Here is a 22629-nt window from a genome sequence, read left to right as displayed (position 1 = left end):
TTGGTAATTATTTCCCAAAACCACAAGCCAACGGACGCTCGTTACGCCCGTTTGAGCTTTGCGGTTTTCTTTCGCTCTCCCCACGCTGCTCGTCTCAATCATCGGGGGACCCCAAAGTATCCCATGTCTCACGGCACGTAAACAATGGAGCACCAAATTAATTCACAATAATCGATTTGGTATGCAGTCGGCGTAGTTTTTCGCCCGTCGTGGTTCATCACTGCGTGGGCATAATTCGATATTCGGTGGAATCTCGCAGCGCAAGAGAGGACAGAAGACTGCTCTTTTTTCTGTTTAAATATGCGTGCGTAGCGCGTGTTTTGCGAAGCGATGTTGGTACACTGTTCTACCGGGCTTTGCAGGGCTTTGACGCTCAAGCTCATAACCCCGTGGCTAATCGCTCGTCCGTGATGAGGGGAGCGTTTATTCATTCAACCGAAATCAGCTATAATGCTCATTCACAACGCGTCCTCCCGGCCCTGTGCCTGTGGGGTTGTGCACAGGTGGAACGGGTGGACATTAGGTACGAGAAATAAAATAAATGCTTCACAAACTGGTTACTTGCCGCGTCGTGTGAGAATCTTTGCGTCGTGATAAACATCGCTAGCCGGTACCGGCAAAGCGGTAAAGCAAACTGTCCAGCAAGAACTGGTATGGTAATTTGTTTTATTGCGTCAGTGAAGATAAAAAATTATCATTAACTCAAGGATGTTCCGTATTCTCACTAAGGGGTTATTTTTCGACGGAAAATTGTTGCTGTTTTGTTTTAAAATTATTTCTTTCTGAGATATCTTTTGAAACTTATTTAAAGTAAGTTTTTAACTGTTCTTTGGAATCGTTCAATTAACTGATCTGATGATGTTTTACGTCACAGTACTAAGTCCCATGCTCCTTACTTTTAATGTCTTTAAAAGAATGAGTACCTTAATTTCGACATTTGGATTATCAAAGAATTTCGCATAAAATTGTAGATTATGAGCATTAGGAGATGATTCTGAGCACATTATAAAGAATTAACTACCTAAAAGCTGAAAAGATAGACAATTGTACTAGTAAAAGCTTCTAAGTACCCAACATTGGCAAGCAATGGACATTAAAAGATAAACACTCCTCCAGCAAACTCATTTCCCAAGGTCCCCTAAGAACACACAAGCTGGTAACGGACATCGTCAAACGCCATTACGACTATCTCCCGAGTTCTTACAATAAAAAAAACAACAACAACACCATCATTTAGGTCCGCCGCTGTCCAATTCCACGTACGGCCCATCATTCCGACTTCATGACTATTTTATTGCAAAACAGAACAGAAAATTGTCCCCCAACGAAGCATCCTGTCCTGGATGGCTTGGAAGATCTGCGTCAATGTTGCCTTCGTGCAAACTGTTGGAAGCTGTCCCGATCTGGACGACGTTTCCCAAGCTCACTGACTCTGGTCAATGGGGGAGCCCATCCCAATTATAATCACATCTCACACAACGCGCCCTGCTCCGGGGCGGGAATTGACGCTGGGAAGAGATTATTCTTCAATTAGTTTTCTCGGTGCCGCTTAGCCACCGCTTTTTTGCTTGGGTATTAGTTGGGTTATTACGGGAGTTACGGGATGGTCGTCGCAGTGTCGCTTGGTGGTCTTGGGCATCGTTCGGCCGCACGGTTCTTGATTGTTTTGAGGAAGCGTTACGGCTAAAGACAGGAAGTTTAGCCGGTCATTCTGCGTCGGTGGACAAAGTCATGGGGTTTAGTTGTTGGGAGTTTAATCACCATATTTTCAAAGCGTTGCCTTTGATGTGGAGGAGAAATCGAGTTAAAGGAGAACTTTAGATTAGACTTTTTAGGGGGAATTAGGGATAATCCGTAGATGGCAGAGAGCAGTGGAATAGGAAAGGTGTCAATGCGTATACTACCACACATGCGAAACGACGAAGCTTTATTTCAGATCAGATTTGGTACATTTAAGGTAACGACGACGTGAAATGTGTCTAGTATGCGTTTAGAATATCTCAGTAAGTTTTTCTTCTAAATCATTGCTACAAGAACTGGGGTTTGATGGCTATTTCCCACATAAAATGTGATCCTCAAAACGTTTCTCCAAGGTTTCAAAGTTCAAAATTGATGTTTACTTTGGTGCTTAAGATGTTCACTAATATCCAAAACAGCAAATACAGCTAACGAAAAAGTCAAACAACAGCCACTAAACTACGCATAGCGTAGTCTTGGAACAAACATTGTGACTTCCTTAAAATCTCATTCTTCAAAGACTTCAAGATGCGTCACTGAAGCAACACCTTTGGAACGATACGTCAAAAAATCAAAGCAAACACACACACACACACACACACACACAGACATTGTAGCCTCAGCGTTTTGTGACTGAAGGTGAGTTCAAGGGAACGCGTACATTGTCCACCGCACGATGGCCACCTCCGCATTTCTTCGTTCGCATTCAAGCTCCGATCGCGTTTCAGCGAGGCCACCACCACCGCCACACAACTACCTAGGGGCTAGGCGCCTCGTGCTCGCGTACATTCAGCCACCATCGCCATAGCACCCCCGTGTCAACCCCGTGTAGGAAGCTGCGCGCGTGAGTGTGTCGGAACTGAGTGCGCGCGCCCGGAAGGTCGGGCTTCCGTTCGCCTGCCGCATCCTCCCACTCGGTGACACTGTTGACGAACGCAGGCGAAGCGAGAACGTGATTAGAGTTGACAGTGGAGGCTGTCAAGGTTGGCTTTTCTCGATCATCTGCTGCTGCTGCTGCGTGTTGGGCAGGACACATGCTAATGCTGCTGCTGGAAGCGGCTGACCTTGAACGGATCGTGTGTCGCTTGAATGGTTCACGTTACGTGCGTGCCCGTGTGTGTGTGTGTGTTTGTGTGATTTGAGTCAAATCGGTGACGCGATCGTGTTTATGGTGCATTATGGTGTGTTCCAAGCCGGAAAGGGAGTGGTCGTCCAGGGCGGAATCGAACATCTGCTACAAAACGCATCGGAATGTGGCTGTTTTGTGGTGCGGGTGAGGGTGTAACTGCGCCATCGAAAATTACTGTTTACTCTGAACAATCGGGCACAATGCTTATCGCGATTGTGTTGAACAGGGTTGAGTTTTACTCAATAGAAAATGATGCATAGCGTTTTTGTTGAACTGGATCACTGTTAGAGTACAAAAGGTTATTTCAACAGATCATCTGGTTTAATGTCATTCTATGAAAATACTTTATTTCTATACCAAAATCACCTACTACAAATTACTGGTATTACCTAATTTGTCACCAGATGGCGCTAAAAGGGAATTGGGCAATTAGTACCTTTACTATAAAAAATAACCCGTAGTGTGGGATATTTCTGTAAATTCAATAAATTATATTAAAACCAGAGTAATTTCCAATAGTTCTCAAATAAAATGGCCAGATATCCCAAAGATATCCCATTTAATTTATTCTAGTTTATTTCTTCTTGTGACTGCTCTTGCCATCTCTTCTCGTATGAAAAATCAATAATTTATTTGGGCCTTAAATTGATACTCCCTTTCTCCCAAGCTGTCATGATCCAGATACATTCATTCTTTGGCATTAGAATTAAACGGCCCGCTTGCTACCTAAAGGGGAAAAGAAATTTACTGTCCATGTTTTGACAAACACCTCGCGCCAGTCCCGGGTAGCACAACACAGTAAGAATGTTAGACAAATTTGCATATTTTATTGCTTCCCTACCGTTTCTACAAAACGGTCGAAAATGTTCTTGCGCCTAGAACGCAGTCAAAGAATAGTTTCACAGCCGTAAAATGCGTTAAAATAGAATCGCTGTCATCTGCCATTGGTTGTGGCGTTGTTTCAGCAACAACCCAAGTCCCCTGCGATGAGTTATGCAGTACATCACACACACACACACACACACGCCCCCGTCCCGGAATTGGGTGTCCTTCTGCGAAAGTGGCGTGCGGTTGTTCTTTTTCTTTCTTTTTTTTATGTTGCGGTGGCACGATTTCCTGCGGCCATCCGTTACCCGTTGACTGGAAGCTGACAGTTAGCTTATTTTTCTACCAATTCTCAAACCCCGCACCGGGAGTGGGAGTGGGAATGAAAGGATTCCGTTTGCGAAAGGACGTGTAACATTGGGCTGGAGCGAAGCAGCAAAGCATTTCAAAGGCCAACACCAATTAACAATGGACCTTATTTGTGCGTTTCTTTGGTGGGGATGGCTGGGAAACAGAGGAGAAGCGAAAGGGGGAGGAAAACAAAAACTACAACGATAAAGAACGGTACCACCTATCGCGCGATCGAAGCGTACGAACTGTCCAAAACGTGTGCGATCCACCGTGCTGCGCCACGGTGTCAATTTATCACCATCGCGATGTCGGCGCGAGGCGCGAAACCCAACAGCGCACAGTGTCGCTCTGTCATCTCTGGTCGAGGGAGGGAGGAGCTGGCCTTTCGACTTGAAAAGTGCTTGGAAGGCAGACGCTTTGGAATGTGGATGTGTTTCTTGAAGTTTGAGTTGAAAGATTGGATTCTGCAGAGAGATACTAATGCAATGGGTTTTAGTACATCAGTTAGTACACAGAAACTTATATATTTTCTCAAGAGCTACATTTTACTATCATCTTTACTAAAATCAATTTTTAAATACAGACGATTATAAATATGTTTCTTAAAAATGTCAATGATTACTTAAATGGACTTTTTAGTACCTAAAACAGTATTTCAATCATAAAGTTTCCTCTTAAGCTGTTCTATTCCAGTGACCTTCCAATCCTTCTCCTGAAACCGTTTGATCGTACTCAATTTCCGCCCGGCAGAAAAATGTCCCGCACTGTTCTCCTGCGCCGAAAAGGAGCCTTCAAATGACTCCCACCCCTCACCCCATTCAAAAAGGATCCCGGAGATTTTCGGCGATGCCGATCCAAAATTGATTCCACTGAATGATAAGGCAGTTTTATGCGAGCTTCGAATAATTGCTAATTCGTTACCGCCCGCCAGGTGGCGTATTCCCGTGTGTCCAGCTTAATCCCCCCGTCGGATGGGAAACTCCAAGAATGGAGGAATTTCGTTTTTGTTATTTGAGGAACGCAAAATTTTAATTTGGCACTTGTGGTATACAACCCCTCGCTAAAAGGGATGATGGTTGCCTGCGCGCTACCACTCGACCGCGGGATGCTCCGCGTGGGCTGTAACGACGGTGACGACGATCGCCTGTGCGGTCTGTCCTCCTTGAAGTGACCCTCCAGACACACACACATACAGCAAATTCCACAACCCTCAAAAAGGGATAGGATTAAAGCCTCACACATTGCAGCGCATCGATCATGTGTGCGGTCGCGTGGAGTCAAAGCCGTGCTGCTGGAGGCGGGTGGTGCTAGCACGATAACAATACGCGACCCAAAACCTCACCCAGGAAAAGGGAGGAGGTGGGTTTCATTTGTCATGTTGAATTTGCGAATTAAATGCGTATAACTTCATTCAATTACATGCCAACCAATCGCTGCGATACCTGATGGGGAGTTGCGTTGTGGACACTGTAGACTCCAGGTTTTTGGGTTGTAGAGTGGGCATTGGGATTGGATTCGCTTACCTTTGCTGCATTCAGCACATTTAATTGGTTTCCAGCCTTTTCCTTTCAGGCCTGGTGTGTAAGCTGAAGTGGAGTGCCAGCTGAAGTGGATAATGTTGTTCGTGGCGTGCGTTGTGTACTGCGGGAAGTGAGTGTTAAAATTGAATTAAAGCCAGGGAGCTGTGGGGCACGTGGCTTGATGGTTTGGCACACACCCGATTGGTTCAGTGTAAAATTTGCCGTATCACGAGTGTCGGGAAGCCTGTCGTGGAATTAACGGCTTGCCAACACGTGCCCTTTTTTCATAAAACTACAAAGCAAAGGTGAACAGAGCTACAGGCAAATTGTGGGGCTCACAGGGAGGATGATCTTTTTATTGCTGGGTTATTCCAAACAGCAACAGATCGTTTCATTATTACACAAGCCATAAAGTTGTATTGTTGATGCAAACTATTCTTTTTGTGGATGCTCAAACTGTTTGTACAAAAGGTTTAAAAATATATTTTACACACATTTTCCGTTTATGACCTAACAGCCATCAGCCAATTCATTAGTCATTGAACAATGTATCTGTGTATGATCACTCTTGGAAGAAGTAGGAATTTCTAATTATAGCGTTAAGATGGTGTTACTTACTTATTACTCTTTCTGAAACGACTTAATTGCAACAATATAGTCGTCTCCATTGTCATACTTTTAGTCCGAAGGCTACATTTCTATCGCAGACGATGTAAGCAGTGTAAATATGAGTGGTTTACCTTGACAAGATCGTTCCACTTTTTTAAGATCACACTACCCACTCGTTACGCACTTGTGCCTCGAGAACTCATTACACCGCTTAAACAAATGATCGCTATGAAAATCAATCAGATCATCGGTTTTGCATATGCCCTCGATCGTTTTGCCATAATTATAGGAAGTACAATCGTGTAATAATATACCATCAGGCTCCCAAAACTGTGCGTCTTGCCTGTACACTGTAAAGCACAGTCGAAAAGTAATAAAAGGTTCCACCGGTGAGCTTCAAAAAAGAGAGAGAGAGAGAAAAAAAAACCCAACACCACATCGGAAGTTATAATTTAATACCGCCCTCGCCACGGTGCGTGCCCAATGTCAAACAGGCGGAAACATTTGGTGGCTATGAGAGGCGGATGCGGAGGTTTCGGCTATTAGGGCGCCCCATTGAAATTGGTGGCATTTTTCTTCTGCTGTATCGCAATGGAAGCGCCCAAAGGGGGAGATTGTACCCACCACCAACAACAATGACATAAAAGTGGCCCATTTGCTGGCGCGTTGCCAATTTGGAATATTTGTACGTGAAAATCGTGACCGATTGCCGATCGGGGTACGTGCTCAATACGGCGCCCCTCGGAGATGGTGGTGGTTGTGCGTTGGGTGTCGATTCGTTTAGAAAGAAGGCGCTAGTAGTGTGGGAGTCGTCAAAGTGTCGTTTTAGTGTGTGTGTGTGTGTTAGTATTAGGGAGGAACGATGTTAGTGCTAGCCGGTGCGAGGTGTGCGAGCCGTTTTGTGTGTAGGTTTTCGCTTTCGGTGAACTTGCTGAGGTCTCCCCATGAGGAGGAGCTCTGTCACTGGCTCTGCCTGTTTCTGCTTGCTGTTCGGCTCGGCTGGAAGAAGGTCCGCGAGATGACGTTCCGATAGGGTGTTTGGCCCGTTACGTATCCCGAGTCCGGCTTACGTAACGATCGCCTCGATAAAGGCTGGCAAAACGGCAAAAAGGCGAGAGATTTGCTGTTGTTGGTGCTATTCTTCAGTGGGATTTTTTACTGTTGTTGTTGTTGTTTGCAAACTACTTTGTACCCCGTGGGTAGCATCACGGGCGAGATAGACGTGTTGTTAGTGGCAAATGCGTGTTGGTTAGGGAATTTTTGGTGTCGCGCTCGGAGTGTCGTTAGACTGGCAGAGGCTTAATATCATCATTGATCAGTTTTTTGTTTAGTGAAGCAATTTGATTCACTGCAAAATTGAATGTTACTCATTTGACATTAACATTTGGCCCTATAATTCAAACCACTAAAACAATAATCAGTATAGAAGCTAGCCATAATAACTTTATGGCACAATTAGGGTTATTATGGCAATATACTTACCGGACAGATTGGATGCAGTTGGTGTAACATTTGTCTTGTTGTGGCGGTGATTCATTTACAAAATCTATTCATCAAGTCATTTCCAATAATTAGTTTGCTATTTTATAATTAAGATGAAGTAAAATTAATAATAATCTTAAAAAATAAACAAATTGAAAGGCATACAATGCAAGATATGAGTAGACAAGATCGTAAGATCCTAAGCTACACAAACTTTGATACTTTTGCGTGCCAAGCTCCCATAACACGTGCAAATGGTTCCAAAGTCATTCAAAATTATCTTCAAAATCTCCCCCCCAACCATTGGATCGGACACCTTTAGACCACATTGGTTAGCGTTTCACCCTGTGTGTAGAATGTGCAACCGCGGGTGTCTTGGTGCCGCAACCGTGCAGCCCTTCCAGTGGCTATCCGCTCGGCAGCGTTTGGCTACAGGACCCCCAGCTTTAGCTTTTGTGGGTGGATCGTGCTCGTTTTGTTTGGCGTGAAAGTGGGCAAACAGGGCTATTTTGCGTGTGCCGTTTCGGGAAGATGAACGAATCGATTGGCGGTGCGAATCGGCTTCGTTTCGCGACGGAACGCTACTTATGAACGCTCCCTTGTCCGAACGGACTGCGACGCTGGAAGATAGTGAAAAAAAAATAATAAGAAGAAAGAGAAGCGGTTCGGTCGGGTTTGGTAATGCACCAAACTATAGCCTGAAATGGTGAAATGATGTGTTTAGAGTCGTCGATGGTACTGGTTTTGAGTGACTGTCAAAAAATCGGCCGAGTTCCCAGTCGCCCAGTTAGATTACGTTATGATAAGCCTGGTAACGATCTAACCGCCAGTTGCTGCAAGAGTTTAGTCAAGAAAAAATGCTCCGTAATTTGTTCGAAAATGAGCATCAGAAAGTAGATAAGACATGATGGTTGATTTTGTCGGTTTAAGTTTTTAGGCCAACCAGTGCTGTTTCCCCATCATAAATTGGTTTTCATTCGACACTTGAGCCCATTTTACGATTTGTCATTTCTTATCCGTTGCATCAATTCCGCTGACGTTGCAATAAAAGATAATGTGCTTTATTGTCATTTATTTTTACGACAACACAGACAACAACAGACAACTAAATGATGTTGTTTGTCCTAGTAAATACAACTTTTGCTATAAATATTTCCCAAAATAGCTCATTCCCACAGCGCAGACAGCACAAAGTTTGACTCCAAAACCAAAAGTGACTAACGAATTGCATCGTTTCGTTTCATTGCAGCACATTACGTTAAGACGATTGTACGAAGCTGAACGCTTCTTCTGCTGCTTAAGAAGAAGCATCGCCATCATTGAAATAAAAGCCCACTACTCCTCCACTGACAATACTCCGGACCACCAATCCGCGGGTAAGTGTTACACCGCTATCTTATCTGCTGGACACCATCAACCGAGCACCAGTTGACCTTCTTCAGGCGCAGCATATGTTTACCGCCGGTGGGCAACGAGTGTGCGGGACACAGCAAAAGTGCACAGCATAAGTCAACGTTGCTTGTACACATTTATTACCGTGCGCCGAAAACACTGCACACTGGTTAGTGTGCTTGATCAGTACCCCAAAACACGACTCTCCTCTTTGGAGACAATTCATTCCGCCTGATGGTTGTCGTGTCTCCAGAGCGGACCAAGCCAGAGAATGACTTCAGTGCGCACCATTTTTCATCCCTCCTGCACGGCGTATTAATTGGTAGTGTGTTAGTGTGTTGTAGATTTCGAATGTAGAGTATAAATCTTTCGAATTTACCTACTGACCGCTACCATTTTTACTTCACACCGAGACGACCTTCGCGCTGATTACCATCTCCACCCGCATGCGATCCCGTTCTGCAGTTCTGCTGGTGATGGGAAAGCGCTCAGCCAGGTGGAAAGCGACGCTCGCTCGTTTGCTCAGGTTTTTTTTGTGTGTTTTTGCTGTCGCCAATTCTTATTCACCTTCTCGCTGGACAAATCGACAAATCGGGAAGGCTGACGGAATATGCATATTTTTGGAACGGCAACTTTCTTCCGTCGTCTGGTCGTCGGGGGATGATGTCATTGATCTGATGGCGGCGGTGGTGAGCCATTGAAGCGAGTACAGCTTTTTTTTTGTTCGTGAGGAAGTAGCATACGGAAGGTTGGAAAATATGTTAACTGATTAGATGACCTAGATTGGCAGCAGGGTGGGGACCAGTGTGACGAGAGTGTGCAGCGATCGCACTGTAGGAAATGTTTTTTATTAGTTTGCTCTTCCAATTTAAGGGCAAATTAGGTGTAAAGTGCCACATAAACTTGAATTTAGATAAAAATAGCTAAAAATATTGAAAAACTTAAATTTTATATCACACTATTATTCGTAGAATGCAAACAAGAGTCTCTTGTTCTTTGTCTCAAAATAAAGATTTTTTCGATGTCGAAAGCACCCATCGCTTGAAGTGCCTCGGCATCAGATCGATCGTCACCAAAAAGTCAACAAAAACAACACCCCACCAGGATGGTTGGCTGCTTTCAGTGTCTCGGCCAGCCGCCTGTCTAAAAACAAAACTCGCTCGCCACCATGCAAAAGCTCGAAAAGCTGGCAAGTACTGTGCGCGCTGGTGGTATGGCGCATATGATTAAGCCGACTATTTGTGACGATGACATCAGCCGCGGTGGGGCGGTTCGGTTTACTGATCCGGTCGGTTTGGTTTCGGAGGGAAGGTGACAAACCCCAGGACTGTCATCGACCCTCTTTGGTGGGTGGAAGCAGAGTGAGAGAGAGCCTTAAAGTGACAAACACATTGGGTGGACAGCGCACACTCGGATGGAAGTGATCTTGTACGCCCGCTCTGTGCGTCGCCGCTTTGGGGTGTGAAAAATGCCCCGATGCATCGGTTCGCTATCGGCAACCCCGTCTGACGGATGTTTACCATCGATTTCAAGCGCAAATGGAGCCCGCAGGACTCATTGGCAAGAACGAAGAACCGCGAGGTTCTCAGTGCCTTGGGCGAATGCGGCGCAACGGTCGCTAGAAACAAGGTGTATTAATTGACCATTAGTGTCGTCGTTTTAACGCCCCGTTCTCGATTATTGAACCCCTTGCCCGGTGTGTGAGCCCTTGCGCGCAAAAAAAGGTGTAAATCCTTCAGGCAAATGTTTAACCATTGCAAATGGTGGTGAGGTGTGCGGTTTGCGACCCTTCCCGCTGCCTAATGAGCTCGTTTATTTGCGATCGGGGCGAAGAAACTCGCGCACTCATTGTGGTGTGTGTGTGTGTGTTTGTAGGTTTGTGTTTTGAATTCTCCTTCAGCGCAATCGAACCAGGCGCCCGTCTGCACGAGCTCCACGTCCACGCAATTTTAGCCCGTGGCACAAAACGATGTTCAATCGAAGAAGGAAGGTGTCTGTAAAGCTTCTAGAAAGGGGAGAAATGGCAACCAACCAAGAGGAGAAATGGTGGTGCAATCGGTACAAAGGAAATCAATTAGAGGTGGCGTGCACCTACCATCGGTATCGTTTAGGTTGCGCTGCGAAGCGAGGCAGGTCGCGGTACAGGAAGGTGTCATCTAAAGTGTTGCTAGGTGTTGTACCATCGCGATAGATGTGTTTATTATGAATTGGAATATTTAACAATCCCACGCGGCCACCATTCCTAATGCGTTACGGCTGTTAGGGAGTGTGTGTGTAGGATGTGTGTTGTGGGCCATTTACAAGTGCAGGGAAAAGCAGCCGAGACGCGTTGTTCGCGGTGGTGGTGCCGTAAAGCTTCGCACAAATTAGTGTCGACAAAAGGTGGAGAGATATGGCTGAGGATCGTTTCCGAAATGGTTCTTAAATTAAGACAAATGATGTGATGGCAAATTATGTGCTTACATAATGGCTGTTATTTGTTGTAAGCCGTAGTTTACGCGAGATAAACGTAAAAACACTCATTACGGGAGGGTTCGTCGCTTTTCTGTCATTGAAGTTTTTCGTTGGAATATCGTTAGATTTGTAGTTCTAGCTGTGGTAATTGATGTTTTTTTCCTAGTTTCTTCAGTAAATTGAAGTTATTTAATCAAGAAATGATATTTACCATAAAATAGCTGCAAATAGTCCTATTCATTCAATGCTAATGTGCAGATTCTATTTGATTTTAGTTCAGGTCTTGAAACAGTTATGTATAATTTGCTTACAGTTCACATTTTCCTCCTAAAACACAGAACTCGTCAGGTGAATTTTGATTGATCGATTCGTTTATGAATCTAAAACTGATTTTTATACACACTGTCTGAATATTAATATTCACGAACCAAGCAGGGCGTGCCCGACTAGTCACGGTTCACGGAAGATCCCCTCCAAAAAAATGAAAAACAAACACCAACTAAAACACTTACCCAGGGAAGGTGTAAACAGTATCTCATCCTAAAGCCATGACTAGCTAATAAATTCCTTTCGCAGCTTAATGTGCAAACTTTCACCCACTCAACGGAGGGCACGAAAAGATGGGGGAGTTTTTCATTTAGCAGCGATCGAAGCGACTCGCACTGATGGTGCTTTGCTGATAAACAATTATCGGTGTAGGATTCCGCTTTTCCGCTGAATATATCGATCGAGCAAATCTCAACCACCATCGAACATGTTTTTCCACTGCCGGTCCGCTAACTTATGCTGCGCAAGTATGTTAACCTCCCCGAAAAGAGCCCTTCGAGGCGCTGGGAGGTTTCGCTTCAGGGTGGGCTATTTGCGGCCGATGATAATGATGATGGGGTGGTGAAAGCTGGAAACAAATATTTTTAAAGCCCAAATAGCGCAAGGTTGATTTGCAGCAGCAATATAACGGGTCGTAAAATATGAGTTTTGAAAGTGTGTAGCCTTCAGTAAGGTGGTCTGAACGTTAGAGCGAGGACGAGCTGAGCAGACCGAGTGTGCCCAACGAGGACGTCATGGTTGGAACGAATCTAGCACCTCGAACAGTCTGCAAAACCGGCATGAGTACCGGCATCATAAAACAGTGATGAAATCATCGGAACAGCATCCTTCCGATGGTTAATTGATGGACGGAACTGATTCATGTGATTCCAGAACCACCGGCCGCTCGGTTCCGCTGATCGAAACGAGGCAGTTTTCTTCGTGGGAGGAACATCCTCTTTTGTGGCGCTTCCCCTTGCAAGGAAAAGTAGGTGACCAACTACCCGCGCTGCAGCATGGATTGGTAGAGGATGAACGATGAAAGTTTGAAGGAGATCTTACGATCAGATTTGCGATGCGAGTAGATTTCGATCAATATTGGCAAACCGGGGAGGGCTTTTAAAACTGTCGATGAAGTCACACCGCCGGACACGATTCTTCGACAGCCCCTGGTCTCAGGACCGTCGCGTTCGACCATGTCCGGTGCGGAGCGGATCAATTAATTAAGAATTACGCCTGTCGTGCGATCGCGGACGACCAACGAACAACCACGAAAACGCCTCCACATGCGCTCTTGTGGCAATTATTTCATCATTCAGAACCGTCCAATGCTTAACCTGCTCCACTTTGGTCGAGCAAACGACCCACTGTGGCCAGTCATCAATTAAGCTCTGTGGTTGGGGTCTTTTTTGTATTTTTGAGCCGTATTGAAAACACTCGCAGCGGTGACACTCACAGCCCCTGCGCACCATCCGCTCCCGGCTCGATGACGATCGATCGCTTGAAGGGTTTGATTTGTGTGCCAGGTGGAGAAGATGACGGTGGGTTGTCGTGGTGCACACAGAGTGAGAGAGAGAGAGAGACCCCGAGCTGCTTTCCTTTTACGGCTCCGGCTCGTTCTGTGTGTAAAGAGTATCTGATCTCTCGCCCCCCCCCCCCCCCCCACTCGTGCTGTTGTGCTCCAGAAAGGCGCCCCCAGCGCATGACATGGTTTCAGTTTCAACGGTGCGAACCGACGACGACGACGATGACGACCCCTTCTGGTCGAATATAAATAGGTCCCCAATAGGGCAGGAATGTGGTCGCGGTTATGTAAGCAATTCTTTTGTGATATTGCAGCCCTTGTAGCAACGCGCTTGGCCTTTTTTACGGTGAGTCGGGTGCATCTCGCAAAAACGCAAAACCGGCTCTGAGAAATGGGCTTACAAAATAATTGCGATGCCAAGGTGAAGCTCCCCCAAACCCGAGGATCAACCCGAGGGCAAGGAGGATGTGTCGGAAGGAAACGGGAGGGATTGGGAGGGGACCAAAGACTTCACACCACGTCCCTGGGAGTTTTGAGAAATGGACCAACCTTAAAGAAAACCTCGTTCGAACGCTTCGATTTCACTTGTCGTCGGCTGGGTTTGGGTTGGTTTTACTGTTTGTGAGTTGTCCGTGCGCTTATCGATTTGGTCGTAAAACATTTTATTACCTTTCTGTCGCCAAGGCAATTTTGGGATTTTAGGTTTTATTTTGCTGTATTGTTGCAAAACCCTCGTGTGTTACCCCATGCAAGCGTTGGGTCCTCCAAAAAAGCCATTAGCAAGCATGTTAATCGTTTCGTTCTGCTTTCAGGGCCTCGGCTTTCAGGCTGCCATAAGCGGGTGGGAATACAAATGCGCAACACCAGTCAGTCGTCTGCTCTCGTTACGTGAGTTGAACCGTGTCGTGCTTCTTGACACTCTTAGCTCAACATGTTAATCGCCAGAATGGGCCGAAGTACTCGCAACGGAACGTGCACATTATAGAAGTTATCTGTGCGGTTTGCTGCAAGCTTCCGCACTTTTGCCAGAAAAAACACTCGTGACAAACTCACCGCGCCACGTGACAGAAGGGTGCTAAATTTTTCACCCCAATATGGCCCGCCAATGGGGTCAGCCCAATGATACAGGGAATATTGGCAGCTGAATGGGTTTCATTACCCGCGCCGTGCGCGATATGGCTACAATGTTCGTGGATGGTCCGGGTTGGGGGCACGATTTAAACGGTCCCGAAACTCCACTCCACATTCCGGGTGGGGGTTTTCTTTCAGATTTAAATGAGCTGTTTTCTTTTTTTTCCTTTATAATAAGGGACAACGGGGCGGTGTTGCTTAAAAGGTGCTAAAATCGACGGGCTTTGCATAATTCATGAGCAGCTGGTGGTTTGTCACTCGTGCAAACGTGGTTTTTGCAACATAATTGAGTCGCCGCCGACAGTCTGCAAAGAGGCTGTATCCTCCCGTTCCTGGAGTTATCTCTGGATGAATAGAAATGGTTGTTTTTCTTCTTGCATGGGAGTGGACAATCAAAGTATTAAACTTGTTTATCTGGCACACTGTATGGGTTTCGCGTAGGAAAGAACCTTTCGGGCGATGTGTTAATCGCGTAAAAGAATATGTGCTTTTAAGCTTGAAGATCATAAATCACCCTATTTTATGATTGATGCTTGTTTATCATGGAGTTTGGAAATAAATTATGTGCGTTAAGCTGCTTTTAAGAGAGATAAAAATGTTGCTTTTCATCGCTTAAACCCATCTCAAAAACAAGATTGTCTGCAAAGGTGCTAAACTTTCTTGCCACGTCTTATTTGTGTAACATTTGAACCATTCACCGATAGTGATCGGTGCAGCAGTAGGCCTTTAGGGGTGCCGAATGCCATCGAACTGGTTCATCTTGCGCGAACAGATTGACAAATGTGTGAGCATCAAACCGGTTCACCCGATTATCGAACATCGCCTGGGTTGTTCGGTGCACAACCTTTTAACCTGCCCCCTTTTTCAAAAAGATTGGCACTGCCCCAAGGGCTTTAAGCAAATAAACGTTTTACCGGTGTCCACCCCCCGTAGTAACGCCGTCAGCAAACGAAGGGAGGGGAAAAAAGCTCCCAAAAAACCCCCCGAAAAAACCCCACTTTTTGTTTCGATCCCGAGTAGAAAAACAGGTTGACGACCAGCATTTGTTGGGCTTGGAGTTGCAAAATAAACGTATCGGCCGTCTGTTATCGAAAATAGGCGTCCTTGAGAGAGAGCGCGCGGGGTATACGCGCGTGTGCACCGTGGGCCGATCGACAATTCGCCGAAACGACTGTGCCGGCCCGGTTGCCGCAGCGGCCACTTCAATCCCTCCGGTGAGTGAGCAATATCCTACCGTCGAGCCGTCCGATGGCGACATTTACTGTTCGGGGCGAAAATTTCAGGTTTTGTTGGTGGCTCAGGCAGCTTGCGGAAGGCGAACTGGATCAGCGCGCAATGGAACAGGAGAGGGAGAGCGACGGTATGCGAAAACAGCGTCCAATTCCCAACGGTGAACACCTGGGCAGTCAATAAATGTTATCGTTCGCATCGTTTGATCCGCTTATGCCACTGGCTGGCGAAAATATGTTGGAATTTGATGATCGGTTAGAATGGAGTTGGCATTTGGCAAAACACGCAGGCACACACTGGAGTTTTTTTTTTATTATGATGAAGAATATTAGTATAAGCATTCCGACTATTAAGGGGAAGAAGGGATTGTTGTTGAGTTGTTTACAAAACATCTTGCTCCAGCTTCTTGACTACTGGAGATCAAGGTATTGGAGGGCATTAGACATTTAATTTATTGATAGAGACCTTTTGAATATCACTATAGAATGAAAGAAGCTATAGGACCTTGAAGTATTCGAAAGCAAGTTTAATCCCAAAAGCCCAAGGAACTAGTTTAGCAAGATCCAGATATGCAAGTCTTGATTCATCAAGAAGTAGAGTCACTTTTGTGACAAGAAGCTACTCTTGGAACAATGCAAATTATAAACCATTGTACATCTGAGGCATGGATCCTGTTAAGACTCTTTTGTTATTCCAAGTCTTAATCCCTCTAGGAATCGAATATCAAACAAAATTAGTTAGGGACATTATCCAAGCTTTTTGGAGAGCTTTATCGTCCATCTCTTGGATGCGTTACTTTTCAAAACACGTTCAATATTCATGCCTCTTTTACGCTCTTTGTTAATCAAAGTAGGTCAGTTGATGCTTGAATAGTGATGTGAACCAGATTTGCGTAATTAAATATTAGAGTGTGCTTAATTTCGAAGAATTTGCGTCTTGGCGAATGTCTGCAGTGTTGTAGAATCTCTTGTAGATCAGCTGATCCTAAAGGACAAGGTATGACATTATGTGACAGAATTTAGCGGAATATAGTATAACTCAACTTTTCTTTCTATTGAGGACATGATCCATTAACAATAACTTATTAAGAATTTACTTTCCAAGTCTCCAAGAATTGCATGAAATAAAGCAATATATTTATATTAACCCGAATCCATTATATACCTTATCGAAACCCTTTAAAAATGTATCATTACTTTAATGAAGATCAGATCGGCGCCAGCACTCTCGTAAATCTGATTAATTTTTACGATTTGATTGGAAATTTTTCATCTCACGTGCTGGACAAATCTTAAAATATGCCCCCGTGCTCCCAAGTCCGTTATCGCACTGGAGAAATGTCGTAAATTGGCTGATGAAAAATTCACCCTCCGACACAACAGCCATAAACAGCCAATGAGTGCCATTTGTTAATCGGTTGTTAAGTCGCGACAGAAGCTCCTACCAATCCATGGGCCATTGGAGCTGAAAAGTGAAATAAATTAAAGGCAAGAACCAACACGGAAAGAAATGCTTTCGTCGCCATTTCGCCAAGCGCCTACAAATTAGGAAGTTCGCTTTATCATTCACGCTAATGTGAGGCAAGCCTCGGAACGGTTTGGAGTTTGGTGAAGGCTTTTGCAAAAAATGTTCTGAATTAATAACAAGCAAAGCTTCCCCGTCGGACTACCTCCCAATCTTTACGGCCACAAATCTCGGGTACGTTTGTTGTTTGTTTATTTGATCATCCCTTTCCGATCGTGGTGTCGTTTACGGACTGTTTCGATGCGCAGGGAGGGAAAGGATTTTAATCGGGTACAGCATTCCGCCTCAATGTTTAATTTTTGTTTGTCGATTCTTTCCGCACTGCACGATTCCTGCTCGACCCGCTCACCCCTGTCCTTCCAAAACGAACATCAATTTTGTTTGATTTCGCCTAATATCGTCAGTTTCGACGCATGGGCCGGGCTGGTCGCGCGAAGGCTCCAACATTAATTGGCGACGCCCCGTTCCGAAATCGATCCTAATCAGCACACAATTAGCATATTTTTGCGATTTGTTTCATTTTATTGCTAACGCAGAGCGAGCCTTATTTGCAGCGCTTTGCGGTGCTGCTTCTTGAACTCGTCGCTACACGCCCTCCCGCACGTATCGGAAAGCATTCGCACGAATGTATCCTGAGCTGCGTGCCTTTAAGAAAACCTTCAGCCCCGTGAGCACCGATTGTGGATTGATTTACTTTTCTTTTCCTTTTTGGCCTGGCTTTTTTTCTGTGCGAATTTTTTGAAACTTTCAAACCCAAAAATGCTTGCACCGAACTGTTGTTCATCGAGCGCAAGCGCAACCGAAACGGAATGCAAATTTACACAGCCAATAACCAGCGCTGAAGTTGAAGCGCACCGATTGTTGGATCGTTTGTGTGGGGTTTTTGGGCTTCAGGGCAGGTTTTTTTCACCGCTCTCCGCCCGGGTCCCTGTGCACCAAGAAGGGAAAGGCTTTTTTGTCTTGGCTTGAGGATCATGCAGTTGCAGGCTGGTAAAACCGGAATAATTAAACTCTCCGAAGCGAAGGAACCGGTGTGTGTGTATGTGTGAAGGAACCTAGAGCCTTCGAAGGTCGTTTGCTGATCTCGATCGTGGCAAATCGGAACTGTTGTGGAACTAGTGCTGTGCTCCGTTTTGTTCTCGCAGGTCGTTGTCGGTCTATCACGACTAAACACGGCCACGACGTGACGAAGCGATCGATGTCATGCGATACCTCTCTAACTTCACCAATCTACATAAAGAGAGCGCATGAAAGAGAGAGGACGGGTGACATAAAAAGTACGGAAGCCTACCAGAGGTAGTAGTAGCGGCAGTAGAGCGAGTCAACTTCCAACGGGAGTCGTTAACGATCGAGTGGTCGAAATTGCCGATAAATCTGCGTTTAATGACTTATTAAGGATGCAATTGCTTGGTTGGTTTGTGCGTACAATCGTGGCTGAGGATAGCAGAAGTGTGAAGAGGCAGAAGCCGCATCTTCATCACCATCGCATGTCCGTGACATTGGAGCGAGCGGGCGAGACATCCCACGATGCGCGCCCGTTGGTCGCACTTGAGAGACTTCCATATATGGGGGAGACCCGCGCAGAGTAGGAAGTCTGAATGTCTGGAGGTCAAAATTTTGGACGGTTACGGTTCAAGCCAAGAGGTGTTCGGATAGTTGAAAGACCTTTTTGTCATTGACATTGGTACAAGCTGTTGGCGCCTTCGGACCTCCATTGCGGTAGCATATAATCAACGCGGTCCTCTCAGGTGAGCTGGAGTGAGTACCACTCAGCACACCAATAGGTCAGCACCATGGTAACGATCGTAAAGATACGTTTGTTGATCTCTATCTCTCTCCGGAGGCCCTTCTACGCAACAGCCCTTTGCCTTTGACAGCAAAAATCCCGGTTTCCGCAAATACCTTCAGTTTTTCATTTTGTTCCTGCTTGTTTTTTGCAAAAAATAGTCTACATATTTTGCGTTGGCCACCGTACCATCGCGGGTCTATGTTAATCGTCACCTTCAAGGTGAGGCAGCAACAACAACAACGCCACACAGCGTACACTATTCCACGAAACCGGGAGAGGATGGAATAATTTATTTATTGACGCCCCGACGCACCCCGTACGTGGAGCTGAGGTCCAGGGCACGGAGAGCTGAGGTTTTGGTTTCGATTTGTCTCTGGACGTACCCCGTGCCACGACCTACGCACTAAATGGCGTGCGAGCGCGATCCAGTTCGGTAAGCCCACACTTGCCCACTTTGCGGATACGTTTGTTTGCATTCTTTGGTCCCCCGGGCGCACGACGGATCGTTCTTACGCACACGCGATGACTTCATACTTCCGTAGCCGGCTTCTACGCTGACCTTTCTGGAACTAGTCAATAGATTGGGCGTGTGTGTGTGTGCTCTCTTCTTACCGCTGCGAGCGAATGGCCTAGTTCTCCGCTGCAACCAAAGCTCCCAGCAGTAACGCGCCCAAACGGACCTAACGGACACATCTGGGATGGTATCGACCAGACCGAAAAAAGAAGGCCGCCTTACTAACTTCCTAGCACTACTCCATGTGGCTAGTTTTGTACCGCAAAAGCGCTTTATTTAACCCACCAACGTAAGTCGCCGACTGACAGTACGTGCGAGTAGGTGGAACAAAACGTCGCTAAAATGGCACTGCATAATGACGGCGGCCGGGTGGCGCGTGCGCGCATGCAAAACGTGGCAATAAATTCATGATCACTTCCGCCCTCCCAAAATGTGCGTGTGTGTGCGTCTAGTTGGAAGGTGATGGAATTTCGTAAGGGAAAATTGAGAAGTTTGAAATGCACGACAGTTTAAGTGGCGTTAAAGTTATAAGTGATTGTCGATTTTCAATAAAATTAGTCCTAATTTAAAAGGAAGTACCTAATTGGTTCAAGGCTTCATCGCAAGTCGCGATGCAAGATCAAAAGTACCAATAATGATCGTCATTTGACAACTCAGATCGCTCTCTAATTGGTGCAAAACACGTATAAATACCATCCCAAGCAGTGAAAGCGCTACTTCGCAAAGCGCCTCTCAGGTCAAGGAGCACGCAATTTGATCAAATTTTGCCATTTCTCAACCGGACAACCCATCCCAAGCGGTGTGCGCTAATGACTCAAGAGTTGTCAGAGCAATTGGCAAGCGCAAAAATATTCCAACCTCGTCAATGTTGTCACTAAACTAAATCTCAAACATCCGGACGGTTACTGGAGTCACCGGCGTACAGTAAACACAGCGGCTGCGATACCATCATTGCCACTGGGCAGAAACTGAATTCCCCCCTTGTTTTTTTGCACCCGCACGACTCCATGCTGGCGAAGACCCTGAGCTCCGTAAGCGGCTCCGTGAGCTCATTGAGCAAATCCTTAAAAGGCACGCCGAAGGCAACCTCCTTTTCGAGGGATGGTGGAAGTACCTCAGCGGGCTGAGCGTAGATTTTTCTCGCAACACACATCTTGTTTTGCTGCTGCTGCTTGTTGTCTGGCAGAATGGGGCCTTGTTGATGAAGAAGCAATGCCAGCCGTGGTAGTACATCTCTTCCTAGAGGATTCCCTGCAGAGGGCAATGATACTTTCGACAGGAGATAATTCTTCCACCTCCCAGCACGACGTGCAGTTACCGATTCGTGTGACCTTCGCAAACGCGTAGGGCAGATGTGTTCAGCAAGATTGCAACAAAAACCACGGGGTACAAACAACGAATCAAGGTCACTGGGGTTGATGAATGGTCCGGAAATGCGTCGTATCTGCGGAAGAAAACCACCAGCATAAGCTACATCAGCTACCCCCCCCCCGGTAACGGATGAGTTTTATCTTTATTATTTTTAATTCTTTTTGATTACAGACATTGACCTGTGCACGCGATAGCGGACATTTGCGTTCGTTGGATCTGAGCCCAATCGGTAGAGGAATTATCAGGCGGTAAGTGGTGGTTCCGTACTGGGAAGAACTATCCGGGAAAAAATGCCTCATGTACGGTTAATTAGTCACCGAGGCGCAGCGCAATGAGCAACAGAGGCTGCGCTGAAGCTTCATAAAATTGGTCATTAATCATTAACCATAGGGTTTTTAGGGACCGAGCGATCTAGATTGTACATTGTAGTTGATGAAGAGACAAGATTCGTTGTAGGATTTGATGTATAGCTGATGCCTGCGTAGAATTGTAGTGTAATTAGTGCGCATATAACTTGTCCTCTTTGTAGTTTTTGTATGGTATTTTGAAGCAATTTTCAGATTATTGGATAAAATGTTTTATAAAATCTACTTAAATTAACGGATCAATCAATACAAATTGCAACTTCCAAGACTGCAATTTCCAGCAAGAATATGTTCACTTGTATTAGGCATGCTTCATTAGAGTAGTCGAGGATACTAACATTGTTCATTTAATGGATCTTTAGCAGTTCGAAGGGGCTAGAAATGCTCCTGTCTCTTTACTAAGCATTTTACACAGTATAATTGATCGTCCATTTGAATATGCGCATCCTTAGCCTAATCATAACCTCACACAATTCGATCATGATTTGATGTACTTAGTGCATGCGCTCACTAAGCACGAGCCGTCATCGTGTCTCCTTCACCTTAATAGCAACCTAAAGTGTAAGTAATTACAACAAAAATCGATTCATTGGCATTTATAACACGCTCCATCACACCAACGGAACTCTTCATAAAGCGTTCACTTAGCACAGGTGCATATGCATGAAAGGGTTTCCCTCTCTCTCTCTCTGATCAGCTCCTTCTTCTGCTCCTCTGATTCAACATCATCAACACATGATCATCACCATCATCTCCTTTTGTTTCTTTCATCAGTCCATTTGTTGTTCTTTCCATCTCGTTTTTTAAAAATAGCCACCCTTCCACATTTGTTGCCTAATTTCGATCGGTAAGCAGTGTAAGAGCCTACCAGTAGCTCTCCCCACATCCGATAGTTCGACTATTTAGTCGCGCTAGAAGCAAACGCTAGCCACCATGATCGTCGGTTGCAGCACACCCAGTCCGGTGCGGTAGTCTTGTCTCCGTGGGGCAGACCGGCAGACAGACAGGCAGGCAGAACCACAGACCATAGGCAAGATGACGGAAGTCGAGTCGTCAACCGTCGTAGCCGGCGCTTCGCCCGGACCACGTGTCTCGTTCAATAGGGATGTGCACGTTAAACGTATCGGTTAGTGTGGAAAACAGTCTTTCCTCCTTGTTTTTACACCAGTGTGTCTCCTTCTCATACACCCAGAGGGTGTTTGTAATGTGCTCCCTGTGACAATCCCAGTGGTTTGTTTTCGCTCTACCAACCCAACACCCTTTCCTCCCTTTCTCACCCATTCTTTCACACACTATTCATTGTTTTTTTTGCACTAAAACTTGCGCTTGTCGTGTCGTGCTGTGTTTGCGCGTTTGCGGGGTTTGAAAAGCATAA

The 22629-nt window shown here is 45.7% G+C and overlaps 1 protein-coding gene across 2 annotated transcripts in view; it reads left to right on the top strand.

Moving 5' to 3' along the window:
- The window catches only part of LOC120956702 (uncharacterized), a 33189-nt gene that overhangs the window by 1219 nt on the left and 9341 nt on the right, over positions 1-22629 (top strand). Inside the window, exon 2 of one of the 2 annotated variants that reach the window (XM_049610707.1) lies at positions 8903-9029. In XM_049610707.1, coding sequence (XP_049466664.1) covers positions 8903-9029 — 127 coding nt within the window. Of the gene's footprint in view, positions 1-8902; positions 9030-21166; positions 21816-22629 lie in introns of those variants that run through there. The other variant, XM_040378392.2, reaches the window with a different exon arrangement.

This window comes from Anopheles coluzzii, chromosome 3 (assembly GCF_943734685.1).
Source record: "Anopheles coluzzii chromosome 3, AcolN3, whole genome shotgun sequence".
In the NCBI taxonomy this organism is placed as follows: domain Eukaryota; kingdom Metazoa; phylum Arthropoda; class Insecta; order Diptera; family Culicidae; genus Anopheles; species Anopheles coluzzii.
The sequence above is the reverse complement of the archived record's forward strand: the minus strand, read 5'-3'. Positions and strand labels throughout refer to the sequence as shown.